Source organism: Cebus imitator, unplaced genomic scaffold, assembly GCF_001604975.1.
Source record: "Cebus imitator isolate Cc_AM_T3 unplaced genomic scaffold, Cebus_imitator-1.0 Scaffold22, whole genome shotgun sequence".
NCBI classification, from domain to species: domain Eukaryota; kingdom Metazoa; phylum Chordata; class Mammalia; order Primates; family Cebidae; genus Cebus; species Cebus imitator.
This window is the reverse complement of record NW_016107337.1, coordinates 6109099-6128742: the sequence shown is the minus strand read 5'-3', so window position 1 is coordinate 6128742 and position 19644 is coordinate 6109099. Positions and strand designations below refer to the sequence as shown.

Here is a 19644-nt window from a genome sequence, read left to right as displayed (position 1 = left end):
GGAATAAGGAAATTCTACATCTCTTCGATTCGGCTCCAGTTTTTATTTTGTAAACCATAGTCATGTTTGCTATTTAAGACCTTTGCAATCATGAAAAACTTTTAAGAAGTGGTAAACACTTCCCTAAAAAGAAGTGAGAATGACACAGAGTGAAAATCAAAAAGGGTAAAACAGAATGAAAAGAACTATAAGCTAAGGAATTTCAGTTTGACTTTTCAGTCTTTCTAGAGTTTCAAATGTGACAGAGTTAAACTAAAATGTCAGATTTTTCCATTGCTCATATTTCCTTAAGTCACTAGAAGTAACCAAAGGTGCCATAAGCCAAGGCTGCATCTTCCAGTAGATTAGAAAATTCTCCCTAGCAATCCCATTACTGAATATACACCCAAAAGAATATAAACCATTCTATCACAAAGACACATGCACGCATAAGTTCACTGCAGCACTATACACAACAGCAAAGACATGGAATCAACCTAAATGCCCATCAATGATAGACTGGATAAAATGTGGTACATATATAGCATGGAATACTATGCATCCATGAAAAAGAACAAGTTCATACCCCTTTGCAAGAACATGGATTGAGCTGGAGGCTATTATCCTTAGCAAACTAACACAGGAACAGAAAACCAAATAGGGCACCTTTTCACTTACAAATGGGGGCAAAATGATGAGAACACATGGACACAAAGAGGGGAATGAATGACACTGGGGCCTACCAGAGGGTAGGGTGGGAGGAGGAAGAAGAGCCAAAAAAAAAAACACTACCGGGTACCAGGCTTAGTATCTGGGTGACGAAACAATCTGTACATCGAATTCCTGTGACACTTGCTTACCTATATAAGAAACCTGTACATGCACCCCTGAGCCTAAAATAAAAGGGTTGAGATGGAGTCTTGTTCTGTCACTCAGGCTGGAGTACAGTGATGTGATCTCAGCTCCCTGAAATCCTCTCCTCCTGGGCTCAAGTGATCCTCCTGCCTCAGCCTCCCAAGTAGCTGGGGCCTCAGACCTGTGCCACCATGCCTGGCTAATTTTTGTATTTTTGGTAGAGATGGGATTTCACCATGATGCCAAGGCTGGTCACAAATGCCTGAGCTCAAGTGATCTGTCCACCTGAGCCTGCCAAAGTGCTAGGATGAGCCACCACGCCTAGCCAAAAATTTTTTTTAAAAAAGAAAATTCTTAAGGGGAAGATAGATGCTGTGTAAATAACATTTGGGAAATTATCCTTATGTGTGTTCTCAGAATGGAAGAGTAATGCAACAAAAGACCGCAGCTCTGAGACCCTGGTGCTGATAATGTTCAACCCCAAAGACGGAACAGGATGTTGAGATCCAACTGGCCATAAAGTATCAACAAATTACCCCCACAGTAAAATGCTTGACCAAAGGAGAACTTAAGCCTTGAATGGTTAATCTGTTCTAGAATATCCATTACCAGAGAGGCTGAGATGTGGTAGCCTAAAAAAACAAAACAAATAACCAAACCACTAGCTTAAGAATTAACAGATGAGTTCTAGTCCTAGCTTAGCCTAACTAAACACTATGAAGTGAGAACATCATGGGAGTCTCTCAGCCTCAATGTTCACATCTGTAAAATCAACCGGAGTGTGAACTAGTCCTTAGCAGTGTCATTCATTCATTCATTCATTCATTCACTCATCCATTCAACAAGCAGTTTTTGAGTGATAATGTTGAACACTATTCTTGGTGCTTGGAGAAACAGCAGTGAACAAAAAAGACAGAGTTTATGTTCCAGATTCTAAAACTATTATGAATTGGTGTTTTCAAACTATGGGTTGTAAAATCCAGTTAGCAGAACCAGATGAGCACTTTAAAAAGAAGAAATGGCATAAAATAGTATAAAGTATCAGAGTACATCACACACGGCAAGGAGAAGTTCTGGTTCATAAAATTTTGCTTCAGTTATTGATAGATACTTGCATTTATGAGCATTGCGAGTAAAGAGGTATGAGGCATTTCTGAACATGGGTTGACTGTGTCAAAGGAGTTTAAAACTCCCTAATAAAAGGCCTCATTTTGTTCCAGCCACTGTCCTCATCCTAACCTTCACTTCAATTACTTCTTAGGAACATCCTGACTATAGACTAAATCTCTTTACCTCTCCATTTGCCCCATGATGGCATTTTGGATAAATATCAGAGAACACATTCTTTTCAGATCAGTATTTCCAACCTCTCTGAGTAGGATCCCTTTTCATACCAGTCCTTTTTATCTGTATTACCTGCCTGCCAGTTAAGAAAATATACAGTGTCCAAAAGCCACAAGAACTCTTAATGGATTGATAATGTATTGGTCCTCAGAGTTTCTGCATAGAAATACAAAGAGTCCAAACACACAGAGGACAGAGGATTTATTCCACCAACCAACCATATTTCATGTTCAGACAGATGTGCATGCTTCTTATGACCTGAGAGGTCATGGGCACAGAGGAGTAATCCCTCTTCCAGGACCCCATTTTATGTGGCCATTTTAGAATCACTGTGTTCTTACAGATGGCTGCTGATGGTGGTTGCTGACTGTTTTAATGCTTCTTCACCCTCCTTTCTTTCAATTAATGCAAACTACTAAACCTAGCTATGTAAGTTTCTCATTGCTGTTATTCATTTGCTTTTTAGTAATTTGTTAAATCTCACAACCCCGGGCTCCTTCGAATAGCTAATAGGAATTGTGAAGACAATCTTTCAAAATTTGCCTAGAGGTTCACCCAACCCTACCACTGCCCTGATTTGGGCAGAAAACATCCCAAGGCAGCCATGACAGTAGCTGGGAAAATGGAAGGAGGTGAAACAAAGAGAGAAGAAGAGTAGAGGGGAACTAAAACAAGCAGCATCAATCTTCCTGGGAGTCTAGATGCTTCCATACCGATCAAGGTCCACCTGAAGTCACAAAACCACAGCTCTGGTTTCTCAAAGGTTCCGTGCCTCCTCTGCAAGTCAGTCGGGCTTTGGTCCCTTATTGGGCTCTAACTTCCCCATTCTGTGTATCCCCCTATTAGCTTATACATAAGATGTATAAGTTAGAAGGGGGCTGGGCAAAGGGGAAGCCCAGGCCCCTTTATTACAGAGGTCCAAGGTGGGGGCACTTGGGCAAGGCAAGGTCAGCACATGAGAAAGTCTCCTGGCAATCAGACTCCCCCAGCAGATGCCAAGCTGCTGCCTCTGCCTCCAGCCCCTAACTTCTAGAGACCAGCTCTAACCCCTCTCTGTTATATTCAACATTTTCTCCTTCCTGGAAATCCCAGCTACTTTTGGAGAAAGGTGGCTACCAGGTACATCCAAGAGAAGAATGATGATTCACACACTTCCTACTGTTGGCAAATACACAAACCTAAAATACCTAAAACTAAGTTTCATGCTGTCACCTTTACCATGTTTTTTTCCCCTAAGTTACCCATTTTTTCAGCTTAAAAAGAACAAAATGGGACCTGTTCTTCATTAATAAGGAAAAAATTAACTTCTGGGAAAACCTGGTTGCTTATTTATGGCAAATTACACAGAGGGTCACTTAACCAGTTCCCAGCAGTGGCTATGAAATGGGGGATCGGCGGGGCCGATGGCTAAGCTGCCTCCGGCTTTTTGCTGCCTTGTGCCCATTAAGGAAGAGCCTCCCTGACAGTGCTCCTGGCCTTCCAGCAATCTCATACTGGCAGACAGGAAGGAATAACTGCTTCTAAATGTACAGCAATTCCTAGTTTTTCTTTAAAAAAAAAAAAAAAAAAAAAAAACTCTTCCCTAGCTATTTCTGTAAAGTTGCTCTCAAGCCAGGACAGTCATTAGCAAGACCTTGAACTGAGTCAGTGCTTAACCCTCATTTTACTACAGAGAAAAATCAGGAAAAAGTTGTCATAAATTACCTAAGCACCTAGAAACCAAAGACTTCAGCTTCCTCCTTTTTTGTTATTTACCAGCTCAACAAACTAAAAGTGAGCTTGGAATATCTATCAATGGAAAAGTCTACTGATCGTATAAATAGTACTAACTTTAAAATCTGACTCCTAAGTATACACATATTCTAAATATTTAACGAGATATCTATCTTTGTACTTTGAATCTAGAATAGCTTGCCTGCTACTTGCAACCCAACACCACCCTGGACATCTTTACACTAATAATTTTAAAGCCAGGCAAACCCCAAGTTATGTCTAGGTTTTATTCCAAGCAAACTCAAGTTTACAAAATGAGTAGTTACCATATTTCTGAAGAGTAGGTGATCCAGGTGGAGATGAATTTCCACTAGGAGACAAGTAGAGGTAGCTTTTGTTCACTCCTGCATCAAAATCAAACGGGGATTGGTAGTCCTCATATAAGTCCATTTCTCTACAATCCATTCCAGACAAACGCAGAGCGCATGGCTTTCTAATTGCCTGATATCATCCTTCAGTTGAGTGCTGCTTTGGCCATATTCCCTTTGTAGGGTGCAACTTCAGTGAAGAAATCAACCCCAGGACTTACAGGCCCCTGGCTCCCAGGCACAGGTGCAGCATTTCCTCCTGGGCGCCTTCACACCCTCCTGACAAGCAGACCTATTTAATAAATGATTTATCCTGAGCAACCTTAGGAGGGGCTCTATTCACCACCTGGTGTTAATTTTGATCAACAATGAAAACCCTGGGCAGGGAGGGAGCTTGCCTCAGTCAACAAAGGAGGGCAGGGTTCTGCAGTAAGGCCCAGATGTACAAACAGTTCAGGCAAACATCAGGCACCAACTGACTTACAACAAGAAACTACAATTTATTTAAATAAAAAAAAAAAATCATCTGACCATGACTACACCAGGGCAGACTTAATCTTCTAGGACAAGGAGGGATTACCAGTCAGTAATCTCCCACAAATGCCATCTGGGTGATACTTTTTTTTTCCACCCTGGATTACAGTAAAATTCTCAAAGCCAAGCTTCCTGGTTTAGCAATCAGCTTTCTAAGCACAACTTGGTATAAAAATAAAGCTGTATTTCCATGATTATTTTATCTAATGTGGAATCTGGCTGAGTGTCACAAAAACTTCAGACTGACTTTTCTTTTATCCTTTTTTTATTAGAAAGATGGTGCTTCCGTTACATGCACTGGAAGGAGAGGAATCCACTTTGAAAGTAAAGCTTCCGGGTATTCCCACGCCTTCTTTGTTTGTCTAAGGCCATGGCTCAGCAGAACTGCAATAAACCTGCGTGCCCACCCTGCAGAAGGACTAGGCCACGTTAGCTTGTAAAACAAAACCAAGTCACCAAATGTATTTCCTTTAGCACACTCTCTTGCAGAACTTTTCTATGCTATGGCCTTGGCTCAAGCAACAGCAACTGCAGCTCCTGCTGGTTCTAATATTAAGAAGGTAAAAATAAAAGTGACCTGCCTTCAGGTGGACAATGGTCTGTTACTGCATAACAAAAAAAAGGCAGTGTTCTACTTTTTCAAACCTAAAAAAAGAGCTCAGATACACTCTGCTTGGATTGGAAGCAAGTATGAAACCTAATATATTTTAAGCATTAAAAAAAAATCAGTATATGTTTAGCGTATAAAATGCATATGCACCAAGATGGTCTATATTCCTCTTAACTTCAGATTTTTTTTTTTACATACAAAATATATGCTGAATGATTTTTTTATTTGATATATTTGTTAGTCTCATGTTGTACTCTATTTATGGTAGGTCTTTTTTTTTTTTTTCCAAGACGGAGTTTTGCTCTTGTGGCCCAGGATGGAGCGCAATGGCACAATCTCGGCTCACTGCAACCTCTGCCTTCTGGGTTCAAGCAATTCTCCTACCTCAGCCTCCCAAGTAGCTGGTATTACAGGCGCCCGCCACCCACTACACCTGGCTAATTTTTGTATTTTTAGTAGAGATGGGGTTTCACCATGTTGGCCAGGCTGGTCTTGAACTCCTGACCTCCGATGATCCGTCCGCCTCAGACTCCCAAAGTGCTGGGATTACAGGTGTGAGCCACCATGCCTGGCCTATGGTAGATCTTTATCTTTTTTTTCCCCCCCCCCAATTAAAAAAAAAAATCTGTATTTTTCTCCTAAAAGATACCAAAATTTGGGCAACTATAAATGTTTCATTCTATATTTAGAAATAAATGTGTTTTTTTTTAATGATCTGAAAGAATGAATTGTCTAGCTTCTTGAAATCCACCGCCTCTTACTGGGACAGGAAAGGAATTGGAGCTATGTCCCTGGACTAGAAAGAGCGTGGTTCATGAGGTCCCCGGCCCTCTCCATAACTCTGCATTTGGTCACTAAATAGTGGTAGAAAAAGCATTTCTCTATTACTTTACTTGTTCTTCCACTTAGAGCCAAAAGCATTAGAAGGTAATTAATAGTGACACAGATAGAATGCAAGCCACAGTCACCTCCATCCTCACCATCTCTCAAGCCCATGTCTTTGACCTTTGGTACTTACATCCATGCTACATGCTCTACCTGAAATGCCAGCTTTTTCCAGCCTGTCAAAGTTATTCATCCTTCAACACGGAGGCAGAAATGCCACCTCATCTTAGAATCCCCCAGTCTTTGTCCCCCTCTTCTCCCAGCAGCAGCACACAGTGTGTGAAGTGCCACCTACAGGGGTCTGTGCCTCTCCAGGGCACTCTACCGGATACCTGCCCTGAAGGTTTGGCTCCTAATCAAGGTGGAATTTTAAAAAACAAATGGGCTGGGCACAGTGGCGCCTGTAATCCCAGCACTTTGAGAGGTCAAGAAGGGCAGATCACAAGGTCAGGAGTTTGAGACCAGCCTGGCCAACATGGTGAAACCCCGTCTCTACTTAAAAATTAAAAAAAATTAGCCAGACATGGTGGCGGGTGCCTTAGTCCCAGCTATTCAGGAGGCTGAGGCAGGAGAATTGCTTGAACCTAGAAGGCAGAGGTTGCAGTGAGCCAAGATCGTGCCACTGCACTCCAGCCTGGGTGACAGAGGGAGACTCCATTTCAAAACAACAACAACAAAAAAATGATGGCTCATGTAGATGTCATATGTCTTATTAATAAATGTGGGCATTTCAAATTTAAGTAATTGCCTAAAATTTTTATTTTACCTGCTTCGATACACTCTTGGGACTTTTATGCAACATCCTGGCTCTTTGAGCCAGTTTTTGTTCTCATTATCTCCAGTGAGATCCCAGTCAAGACATTCTAGCCTGTAAGGAAAGTGAAATCTAGAGGCAGGAAAAGCACAGACAGGTTAACGGAGTGGCAAAAATTCAGTTGACTCAACAGCCAAATACAAAGTAGAAGGGAACTGAAAGAAATACCAAATGGAAATGTAGCTTGGGGGCAGGCCATTAAGGACTTTGACAAATTTTATACTTGATATACTGTGCAAAAAAAACAACTAAAGATCTGTGAGTCATCCGGAGTATATGTTTTATAAGGATGACTCTAGAAATGGTATAAGGATGCACTGCAGGCAGAAAGAGGCTAAAAGAGGGCAGACTCAGAGGCTACCGGGCAAGCCCAGCAAGGAGGAGAAAGCCTCGTGATAGGGTTTTGCTCTGTGTCTCCACCCAAATCTCACTTTAAAATCTAATAATCCCCACCTGTCAAGGGCAGGACCAGGTGGGGGTAATTGATCATGGGGACGGTTCCCTCACACTGTTCTCCTGATAGTGAATGAGATAGTTCTCTAACTGTTTTATAAGAAGATCTGATGGTTTTATAAGGAGCTTCTCCTTCTCTGGGCACTCATTCTCTCTCCCGCAGCCATGTGAAGAGGTGCCTTCTGCCACATAAGTTTTCTGAGGCCTCCCCAGCCATATGGAAAACCATTTTCCTTTATAAATTACTCAGTCTCAGGTATTTCCTCCCAGCAGCATGAGAATGGACTAACACACCTTGGTATCGGGCAACTCTTTTTATTTCCTGCTGTGGACTAGCTGGCCTGGGGAAGAACCTGATAAGATCTGGTCTGGTCCTGTCCTGTGGATAATTCCACATGGATATTCCAAAAGTACTTCAAAGTCAGCAGCACGAGACTGAACTCACTGGCTTTCCTCACGATCTTCTCACCTCTAGATGAAGCATCCTGAGTCTCCCCAAAGAAGTCACATCCAAGCACTCTCACTCGGCACGGAGACAGCACCGGGAGCTGTCTACCAACCCGTACCACAATATTCCGATCTTTCCCTTGTTTCTACTGTCATCATCCACACCCTACGTTAGACCCACGTGGAGGGTTGTGGGAGGCACCAGGCTGCACAGCGGTGTAGTAGACATGCTGCCTTGTTGACTTAACCCCTCTTTCCCTAGAGAAATTTCACCTCACGTGCTCCCTGGGGTTCTTGGGGGAGAGAGGTCCATAGTTCTCACCTGTTTCCTGGCCCTAGGCATGGGCCTGTACTTCAGATCCAATCCATGCAGACACCCCATCCCCTTGTTCTCAGGGACTGGCCTAAGGATAGACATCTAACCCAGAAAGTGCCAGTCAGTGGCCTTCCCTGATGTTTACTCTGTGAGTACTGGAAGAAAGTGACTCTCTCTGTAACCTGAGCTGTTGGGTGCCAGTTTGGAAGGGCTGGCAGCTCCTTCCCTCCCCATGCCAACAAGCAAGAGACCAAGTGCTGAGACTGGGAAGGGACAGAAGGAGAAACAGACAGGTAAGGGATGGGGCAGCAGGATCTAAGCCCCTGCCTCCAGCTACCCTAGGCTTCCTGGTATTAAACAAACACAGTTTTGTTCACTTATGGTTAGAGATGGATTTCATCATTTCAACGGTAAGAGTCCTAACATACCTACTTTCTGACCATATTTCCCCTATTACTCAACCATGTTTTAGCCAAAGTTGACTTTCCTGTTTGTTGAACACATCCTCAACTTAGCCTGGACAATTTTCTCAAACTAGAGTCTCCCCTTTTCCTGTAAGTTCCTACCCATTTAGCAAGCTCTGCTTAGCACGTCACCTATGAATGGTATACATGCAAGGGACGTTCACTTTAGATGTTACCTGAAATGGAAAAAAGCGATACAAATGCCTACTAAAAACGGATTATTTAAATGCTAAAAAGAACATTCATGTAATAGAAAAACATGGAAACAGTGACATTATATAAAAATATTTATGTATTTTATATGGAAAGATATTCTTGATGCAGTCAGCAAGCACATCAGGTTTGAAAGCAGGCTGTATTATACGGTCCATGTTTGTTTAATAATTTATGAGAGAGAAACCAACAAACCAAAAGAAAGAAAATGGGCAGGAGAAATCCATGCCATTACCCCAGAAAAGTGCTCATGCACTACAACGCCAGTAGAGGGAGCCCAAGGGCAGCACAGAGGTGAAGCCAGTAAAGTGCGTACTGCAGGGCAATAACCCGAGACAACTTATGTCACTGCAAATGGAAATGGTAGTAGGTACAAATGACTGTAAAGAAAATTAAGTTTCTGTCTGCCTGTTAACACATCACTCAAATATGTCAGTGTAAATTCTCCACAAACTTGAAAGACATATAAAGGACAGTCTGATTTAAAAGCTATGAAACGTACGATATTTACTTGGAGGGCATGTCAAAGGGAGACAGAGTGGTTGTCGACCAGGAGAAGCAGGCCGCGGATACTTGGGGAATCTAGGCATGTCCCAGTGACACAGCAGCTGGCTCGAAGGGGCTCCAACTAGCCAAATATGGGACAATCAGGCCACCAAAAAAAATAGGGACAGTCCTGGATTATAAACCACTAGAAAAACTGGAATCCAAGAGTCCATGAAAGTAATAAATAAACAGAAGGAAGAACTACAGAAGAATGGCACCCGACCATCCTTGTAATGATTCAGACAAAAATCATCAATGGATGCTAAAGCTAAGGAGAAATTTTGAGAAAGAAGATGACATTTACATGATGTTTAAAGTGCCTCTCCACAGATTAATTAGCTGCCAGAAGAAAAAACATAGTTAGCAATACAGTGGAGCCCGCTTCTTGGCCTTTTGGCTAAGATCAAGTATAGTAACAGTACAATGGAGAAAACCCCTCCTCCCCAACTGGAGGATAGAGATGGCCATCCCCCAGTGAGAGGGAGATGGACACGCATCTTCAAACACTGACACTGAATACCTAGTAATGTAATGTTCAGGCTTGGAATGCAGAACCCGAATCTAATCATGAGGAAACATCAGACAAGTCCAAAACAAGGAAGCTTCTAGTTTTTAAAAAAGGAGTGGCTGCATTCTTCAAAACCATGTCATAAAGGACAAAGGCTGTGAAAATAATTTACATTAAATAACACTGAAAAGATGCAACCACTAAAGATCATACCTGATGGTAAACTGGGTCCTTACCAAAAGGAAAAAGAAAATTCTATAAAGAACATTACTAGGTCCATTGAAAAAACTGGAATATTACCTCAGATTAGATAAAAGTCTTAATCAATTTCAAATTTACTGGTCAGGCCTAGTGGCTCACACCTGCAATCCCAGCACTTTGGGAGGCCGAGGTGGACAGATCACCTGAGGTCAAGAAGTCGAGACTAGCCTGGCCAAAATGGTGAAACACCATTTCTACTAAAAATACAAAAATGGCTGTGGTGGCACATGCCTGTAGTCTCAGCTACTCTCAGGATGTTGAGGCACAAGAATTGCTTGAACCCAGAAGGCAGAGGTTGCAGTGAGCTGAGTTCGCACCACTGAACCACAGCCTGGGCGACAAGAGACTCTGTCTCAAAAAACAAAATCAAATTTACTGATGTTGACAACTGTGCTGAGAATACTTCCTTTCTCAGGCAACACAAACAAGTATTTAGGGGCAGGGGCCATGACGTATGCAGCTTCCTCTCAAATTGCTCAGAAAATAAGGCTATGCATGTTTACAGACATCCACATACAGAGAGACTGGTCAACTGGCTGGGGCTAAATGTTAACAGTGACTCTGAGTAGAGAATGCAGCTGTTCTTTTTTTTTTTCCCCATCAACTTTTAAGTTCCAGGGTCCATGTGCAGGATGTGCAGGTTTGTTACATAGGTAAACGCGTGCCATGGTGGTTTGCGGCACAGATCACCCATCACCTAGGTCCTAAGCCCAGCATTCATTAGCTATTCTTCCTGATGCTCTCCCTCCCCTGCACCCCCAAACAGGCCCCAGTGTGTGTTTTTGTCACATATATGCCATGGAATACTATGCAGCCATAAAAAGGGACTTCATCATGTCCTTTCCAGGGACATGGATGGAGCTAGAAGCTGTTATCTTCAGCAAACTAATGCAGGAGCAGGTACTCCTTATATCATTCTTATTCTTGCAATCCTTCTGCAAATTTGAAAAGGGCTTAAAAAGAAAAAAAAAAAAAAAAAAAAAAAACCCTAGAACTCCTCTGCCTTACATTCACCAGCCCTGAGGGAGCTGGGAAGAAAGGGAGCAACCACCTCTCACAGCAATCACGGGGGCAGGGCCTAATGGGACTGGGCTCCGGCCACAGACAGGCACATTCCAGCCCCCGGCCCCTTCTGAGAGCTGGAAGGGCTCTCTCCACCTTCCACTGAAGCAGAAGCTGGTTTACCCTCCATAGAAAAGAAGTCTCCCATCACATCCCTTGCTAGTCACATCTTCTCAGAGGGAGACCGGGGGGGCCCTGTCCCACAGGGTGAGAAGGCAGAGAGGATGAGAGGTTAATGAACACCCCACACCCTTCACTCCCTACGCTGTGCCACAATAAACAAACCTTGACTCCAAATAAAAAGTGCTTGGTTTGAAATATGAAATTCAATTTAAAATCACAAGGGTAGATGCTCTGTTACTTACAAACCTTCTCAGCTAATCCTCAAAACCTCTGTGAGGTAAACCTCCACCTCTCCCCATTTTTCAGAGGGGAAACAAGACAAGGACAGCTATGTAAACCTGTCTTTGGACATAGAGCTAGCAAGTAAAGGAGCTGGAATTTGAAGCCAGGTAGGTAGGTGCCTCCAAGGCACTGTCCTTTCCATCCTGTGGCCGTAGCCTAGAACCAGGCAGTAAGGATAAGCCAGTCCCTCCTGTCCAAGGGCCCTGGGGATCCTGCTATGATGCAGAGTCTGCATCCCAGTGATGGGAGACTGCTGGCCCCGGAACCACATGGGATTACACTTGGTGATGGAGGACCTCAAATGGAGGCTGGAGAGTAGGAACTTGGTTTAAATCAGATTAAAACAACAATTCTTCACTAGAATTCATTTAATCCTTCAATAACATGGGGTCAGTCATGTTATCTCCAATTTCCAGAGGGGTGAGCCTAAGGAACTGAGAAATGAGGAAAGGCACCCGACAGTGGTCATTTTCCTCTTGCTGCATTTGGGCCATGGGGAGCCAAGTCGAGTAACTGGGAATGGGAGGGAGAGGCCAAAGCCGTGTGTCAGAAAGATTATTCTCATCCTTGTATGAAGCTGGACTGCCGAGGGGAGACGGGAAGTCAGGACAGTTACCCAGCAACAGCGCCAAGGGTGTTCTGTGTTGAACTGTCTCTCCCCAGCTTCATGTGTTGAAGCCCTAACTCTCAATATGGCTGTATTTGAAGATGGGGTCTTTAAGGAGGTAATTAAGATTAAACAGGTCATAGGGTGAGGCCCTAGTCCAAGAGGACTGCTGTCCCAGTAAGAAGAGACACTAGGGATGCTCACACACGCACACAGAAAAGGCCAGGGAGGATGCAGCCAGAAGGCAGCTGTCTGCCAACCGGGAAGCAAGCCCACACCAGGAACTTATCTACCCTGCCAGCACCTTGATCTTGGACTTTCAGCCTCCAGAATTATGAGAATATAAATGTCCACTGTTCAAACCACCTATTTCATGGTATTGTGATGGCGGCCCAACCGATATGAACAGCTTGTGCCCTACAGGGAACAGCAGCGGGAACAGCAGAGCAAAGACACATTGCATGACACCATGGAAAGACAACAGATGCTGGAGATCAACTGGAGGACTCAGTGACGGGCAATGAGAAGCAAACGCTGTGATGGTACAGCAGGAGTTGTAAAGGACAGTGGCAGCATTAATGGAGATGTGACAAGAGAGAGGCAGGACTGAGGAAGAGAGACAGAACAGACTTCCAGGTGGTAAGAGAATGAGCTGCATTTTGGCAGCTATGGTTTACAGCGCTCACGCTCGGGAGACTTTTGGTGTAAACGGTCAGCTTGAGGTTAGAAATTAAACTTCTGCCCCCCAGGAAAAAAGTTAGGGGCAAAGATGTAAATGTGGGAAACCCAGACATCATCAAAGAAAAGGTTGAAGAGAAGAGAGGCCATCTGAAAGGGAGGGGGAAAGTGAGTGAACACCTACAAAGAGGATGCAGCCCAAAGGGCCTCAAAGGGCAAGAAATGACCTTCAATGATGACAGTAATTATGACTCTTCCCTAAGGAACCCTTACTATGTGCCAGACATTCTTCTATGCACTCTGCATCAACTTTATGGGGTGAGTTTTTACTACCCTGATCTTAGGACAAAACTGAGGCACATCAAAATTAAGTGTCTTGCCCTCAGCACAGTGCTAGTAAGTGGGAAAACTAGGGATTCCAATTCCATTGCTCTCAAGAAGCAAACCTTGAGTGACCAATGTCACAGGAATAAAGGGAAGAGAGAAAGTAGATAAGATCAAATGCTAAAGAAGCCATGAGACTTGGCGTCTGGTGATCTTGCATTGAAGTTTTAGTGAGGGTGATGGTAGGAGTCAGATAAGTGGAAGTGGTGGACAGTGGAGAAAAGTTAAGGGAAGAAGCAAATGAAAAGTTTTAAAAAGTATTTTAGGCCAGGCGTGGTGGTTCACACCTATAATCCCAGAACTCTGGGAGGCCAAGGCAGGAGGATAGCTTGAGGCCAGGAGTTCAAGACCAGCCTGGGTAACAAAACAAAATCCTGTCTCTACAATAAAATAAAAATAAAAAATATGCCAGGCGCCGTGGTGCACACCTGTAGTCCCAGTTACTCAGGAGACTGAGGCAGAAGGGATCACTTCAGCCCAGGAGTTCAAGGCTACAGTGAGCTATGATGGTGTCATCTCTTTAAAAAAAAAAAAAAAAAAAAAGTTTTATTTTAAAACGTGTTTAAGAGCAAAGAAGACAATGCAGAAAAGGAAGCACAGTGGGGATGGGGGGGCAGGGGCACAGGAAGGCTCAGGAATGCTGTCCCTTACCTGGGGGCACTTCAGTTCCTAAACTGAATGAAACTAGATTAAATCATGTTGGCATTCTTTTAAAAATATGTGTCAGTTTTCATATTAGAAATTTGCATTAGAAAGTTAGGAAATATTTCCTGTGGGAATGCCACTTCTTTTTTCTTTTATTTTCCATCCCAATGGGGGACAAAAGACTATTAAAGCACAGTATTATAAGAAAATATATATATATCCTCTTTGGAGCCTCTTCTCTAGAATAAAAAGGCATAACCTAGCAGACATATACAAATTATTTAGAACTAAAAGCAAATACTCTAAGTGATAAATAGATTTTACTTTTAAAGAAATAATTTCTTTGGTCCATTGACTTGCGAAGAAATTTTCAGTTGTTAGGAATCCTTAACGTTCTAGGTAGAATATTCTTCTGCCCTCTCAAAGTAACTAAAATTGAGTTAATGTCAGAAGCCAGGACAGAAGGTTTTTTTCCTTTATACAGTGCGTCTCTCAAATACTGAAGAGCAAGAGTGACATATAATAAGAGTAAGTGTCATTCCCTCTCTCAGCCGATCTCCAAACATGTCGTCTGGATAAGCCTGGACCTGGGAAAGTCAGAATCTGTTGAGAAGTCTCAAGAATGCCTGAATTCCCTATCACAAGAGTCAAAGACTGGATTCTAAATACATGAAAGAGCCTTACTATTTCAATTCGGTCATCTAAGGACATGTTCCTGCCACTACCATTGTCAGAACATGAGAACACCAGAAAATAATGGAAAGAGAGTTTGATATTTGTCATGTACCTAATTAGCTACAATAGACAGATTTTTCATTTTAGAAATAGAGTTTGAGTTGAAATGTTATGGTCACTCCTCATACTGACAAGTGACTCCATGATGACAGGCTCAGGTAAAAGATCTCCAACCAGTGCTCCTCAAACTTTACTACGTACCACAGCCACCAGGGGAGTCTGAGGAACCACAGATTCTGAGTTAGAAGGTCTAGGGTGGAGCCCAAGACTCTTGCCTTTCAGACAAGCTCCAGGTGACTTCTGATGCTGCAAGTCTGGCTTTAGGTAACAGCTGCTAAGTCTGCCTGAGGGCGGAAGCTTGAGTAAACTCTGAATACGTATGCTACAGGACTCTAGCACTTTCTAACTATATGTATTTGAAAATAAGAGACATTTTGCAGCTAAAAAGGTTTGGCTTTGGTATATAGTTTTTATTGATATGAACATTTGTACATGTGTATGAGGGTACAAATGTGATACTCTATCACATGTTTGCACTGTGTAATAATCAAATTAGGGATTTGAGGCATTTATCACCTTGAGTATTCATCATCTCTCTGTGTTGGGATAATTCCAAGTCCTCTCTTCCAGCTGTTTTGAAATATACAATACATTGTTGTTAACTATGGTACCGTACACTGCTATCGAACATTAGAACTTATTTCTTCTATCTAACGTATGTCTGTAACCATTAATAATATCTTTTTATTTAGAGGATAATATCTTTTTATCCTCCCTCCACCCACCAACACATCTTCCTAGCACAGCCACTATGAAAACACTATGGCAATTCCTCAAAAAACTAAAAATAGAATTAACATATTAATAGATCCAGCAATCCTACTACTGGCTATTTACCCAGATGTAAAGAAATCAGGTATCAAGGATATTTGCACATGCATGTTTATTGAAGCACTATTCACAACAGCAAAGGTATGCAATCGACCTAAGTGTTCATTAATAGATGAATGAAGAAAATTGTGGATATATATATACCATGTAATACTGCTTGGCCATAAAAAAAAAATGAATCTTGTCATTTGCAGCAGCATGGATGGAACTGGAGGTCATTATGTTAAATGAAATAAGCTAGGAACAGAAAGACAACTGTCACATGTTCTCACTCGTGTGGAGCTAAAAAACGTAGATCTCACAAAGACAGAATAAAATCACAAATTCCATGTTATACATACTCTACCACAATTTTTTTAAAAAACCAAATGATCACATAATTATAAGAAATGAGATTGTCACTCACACCTTAAACTAAATTACTACTAGAGGCTGGGAAGAGGAGGAGTTGGGCAGGGGCAGAGGTTGGGGTGGGTGAAGGGGGAGTAAAGAATATATTTATTCCCAACAAAGTGTACACTTCAAATGGTAAAGAAGGTAAATTATATACATAAATTTTGTCTCAATTAAAAAATTAATATAATAAAAACTATAAAAAATTAAAATTTAAAAATATAAGATTTTTCTTTTTTGGTGGTTCTGTTTTTCTGAGACCCTAACAGTTCACAAAGCAGGCAAGGTCAGATAGGACAAAACCCGCTGTGTCACAACAGGGTGTACACACGTGTGGCCTTTTCAATGGCATAATTACTTCAAGTCTGGAATTATAATAATAATAAACGGCGTCCAGAATAACGGCTCAGTAATGAGAGAATGAAAGCAGGCCATTCTTACTAAAAGTATTAACGATGTATTTGAGAGTACAGTGGTCTCTATGGTGATACTACTGGAAGATAAAGAGGTTTCGTCCAAGCTAAATGTTTCCAATTTGCTGAATGAGTTTAAAGACAGCTCTATAGGGATGCGTAAACAAAAGCGACTGTCAGAACCCCAAAAGGAATAAATGAGCTAGTGGACTACATTTTAAAGTGGAAAAACTTCCACAATGCTTACACAGCTATTCCCAGCAACAAGAGGCTCATATGAAACACTTTTCCTTAAGGGAATGGGAGTTTCTAGAGAACAGTAGGCACTTATTTAAAATAAATATTGGACAATGAACTTCTATTGTCAGCAAGCTGAGGCCTAACAAACTAGTTCAAAATACCAAGTCACACATTTAGGCAGCTGAGCTTGCTTTCAAACTGTAATAAGTTCATTAGATGCATTCAGGGGATCAACCATTAAAACACTGTAAAAATCTTGTCAATTTTTCTTGTAAATTTTATTAAGAAACAGAGTCCTGTGCCAAAATTTATAGCATCACCATCTGAACCTGCTGCTCTGCTTAGGAAATGCCATTTCCAATTCCAAATTTCACATGCTTTTCTTACAAAGACAATAGCAAAAGACCAACACTACATGTAGACTCAATATTAGCCCATTATCTTGAAACCAAACTAGTGTCTGTAAAGCTTCAAGACTGCTTCTCTGCCTTTTGACACAAGACTGAAGACCTGAGATTTTTTTTAACATCTGACCATAATAATTGCTATATTAACTACTGTGGAGGCTTCTTGTTGACTTTTTTTTTTGGAGACAGAATCTTGCTCTGTTGGTCAGGCCCGAGTGCAGTAGCACAATCTCGACTCACTGCAACCTCCATCTCCTGGACTCAAGCAATTCTCCTGCCTCAGTGTACCGAGTAACTGGGATTACAGGTATGTGCCACAATGCTCAGCTAATTTTTATTTTTTTAGTAGAGATGGGGTTTCACCATGTTGGCCATGCTGGTCTCGAACTCCTGATCTCAGGTAATCCGCCCGCCTCAGTCTCCCAAAGTGCTGGGATCATAGGTGTGAGCCACTGCGCCCGGCCACCTTGTTGACTTTTCTCAGAGTTTTATAAAACATCACTATCAAACAGGTAGTTATCAAAATAGGCACATAATTTTATTTCAGGAAGCTCTCTCAGTGTTGAAAGGGTAAGATAATTAAAGTTTACATGGAAAGAGAGCAAGGGATGGGAAAATGCTCTCCTGAAATATAACCAGATCTATGAAACCATGCAATTACTGTCATATCATCTCTGAAAGATCAAGTTAACAATGTATATGACTTAATAATCTTAATATGGCCAGGAATGCCAGCAAATCACCAGGCCAATTTGTTCTTATTCCTATGTACATAGCTAGACTACACTTCCCAAGCTCCCTTGCAGTTAGATTTGGCCATGTGTTCTAGACAAAAGAAAAGGACATATGAATATCATAAGGGAGACATAAAGATTGTTGTCAATAGCCACTGAGATTTTGGGAGTGACTGATAGAAACATTTTGCCAAATACAGCTTCAGATGTATTTCTTTAAATTCCTCTTTTAAAATGGTCATTATTCCCTGATAAGAGTTTTAGAAACAGACCGTGGTGATGGCTGCACAATGATGTGAATATAATGAATGGCACTGAATTGTATACTTAAAAATGGTTAAAATCACAAATTGTATGTTATAAATACATATTCTACCAGAATTTTTAAAAAATGATCATATAATTATGAGTTGAAATAAGTTGGAACCATGATTAAGAAATATTATAAACACTCTTTCTTGAAAACATAAGCAAGACCGTTGTATCCTGATTGTTCAGATAATGCTCCCTGTAAAGAAGAGGACACTCTGGCAGAGGCAGGCCTGGTTACGCTGACACAATAAGGAGGACAATTGTCAGCAAAAGAAGAGACACTGGGACCAAGAATATATCACCTGGTCAAAAGCCTATTGCAGAGCCTTCAGTTGCACTCCTAGGTATTTACCCAAATGAGGTGAAAACTTATGACCACACAAAACCCTGCAGTGAATGTTTATAGTGGCTTTATTCATGATCACCCAAAACAAGAAACAACCAAGATGTCCTTCAGTAGGTAAATGGATAATAAACCGTGGTCCAGCCAGAAAGGGGAACATTATTCGACACTAAACGAAATGAACTATCAAGCCGTGAAAAGACACAAACTTTAAATGCACATTACTAAGCGGCAAAAGTCAATCTGAAAATCCTAACTATTGTAAGATCTCAACTATGTGACATTCTGGAAAAGAAAAATTATGGAGATAGTAAAAAGATCAGTGGTTGCCAGGGGCTCAGGAGGAGGCAGGAAGGAATAAATCGGTGGGAGTACTGTTTAGGGCAGTAAAGGTATTCTGTATGATACCACAATGGCAGCTACATATTATGTATTTGTCAAAATTCTTTGAACTGGACAACACTAATAAAAACTATAGATTTTAGTTAATAATAATGAATCAGTATCAACCAAATCTAACAAATGTACCATACAAATCTAAGGTGTTAATAATAGGGAAACTAGGGGCATGAAAGAAGTCTGTACTATTTGCTCAATTGTCTGTAAACCTAAAACTGCTCTTAAATATAAAGACTATCAGCCTGGCACAGTAGCTCATGCCTGTAAGCCCAAACACTTTGGGAGGCCAAAGCAGGCAGACTGCTTGAGCTTAGGAATTTGAGGCCAGCCTGGGTAACATGACAAAACCCGTCTCCACAAAAAATACAAAAATTAACTGGGCATGGCGGTATGCACCATTAGTCCCAGCTACTCAGGAAGCTGAGGTGGGAGGATTGCTTGAGCCCAGCTGGTCAAGGCTGTAGTGCGCAGTGATTGTGCCACTGTACTCCAGCCTGAGTGACAGAGCAAGAACTTGTCTCAAAATAAATAAATACTATCAGTTAAACACACACACAAACACATTTCACCTACTCTGCCACTCTGCCTGGGATAAAATACTCAGGCATTGAAACTAACCTGCTTGGACTATGGTCAAGGCTTCCTAAGTTTCTGATGTGCGACCAAAGAAAGCACGTGTGCATGTA

General features: G+C 41.8%; 1 protein-coding gene across 10 annotated transcripts in view; it reads right to left on the bottom strand.

Moving 5' to 3' along the window:
* TPD52 (tumor protein D52) overlaps positions 1–19644 on the bottom strand; it is a 241043-nt gene that overhangs the window by 144918 nt on the left and 76481 nt on the right. For 3 of the 10 annotated variants that reach the window (XM_017521862.2, XM_017521864.2, XM_017521865.2), the window contains exon 1: positions 4218–4754. The exons of the other annotated variants lie outside the window; for them this stretch is intronic. In XM_017521862.2, coding sequence (XP_017377351.1) covers positions 4218–4356 — 139 coding nt within the window. In that variant the 5' untranslated portion in view covers positions 4357–4754. Of the gene's footprint in view, positions 1–4217; positions 4755–19644 lie in introns of those variants that run through there. 10 annotated transcript variants of the gene reach the window in all.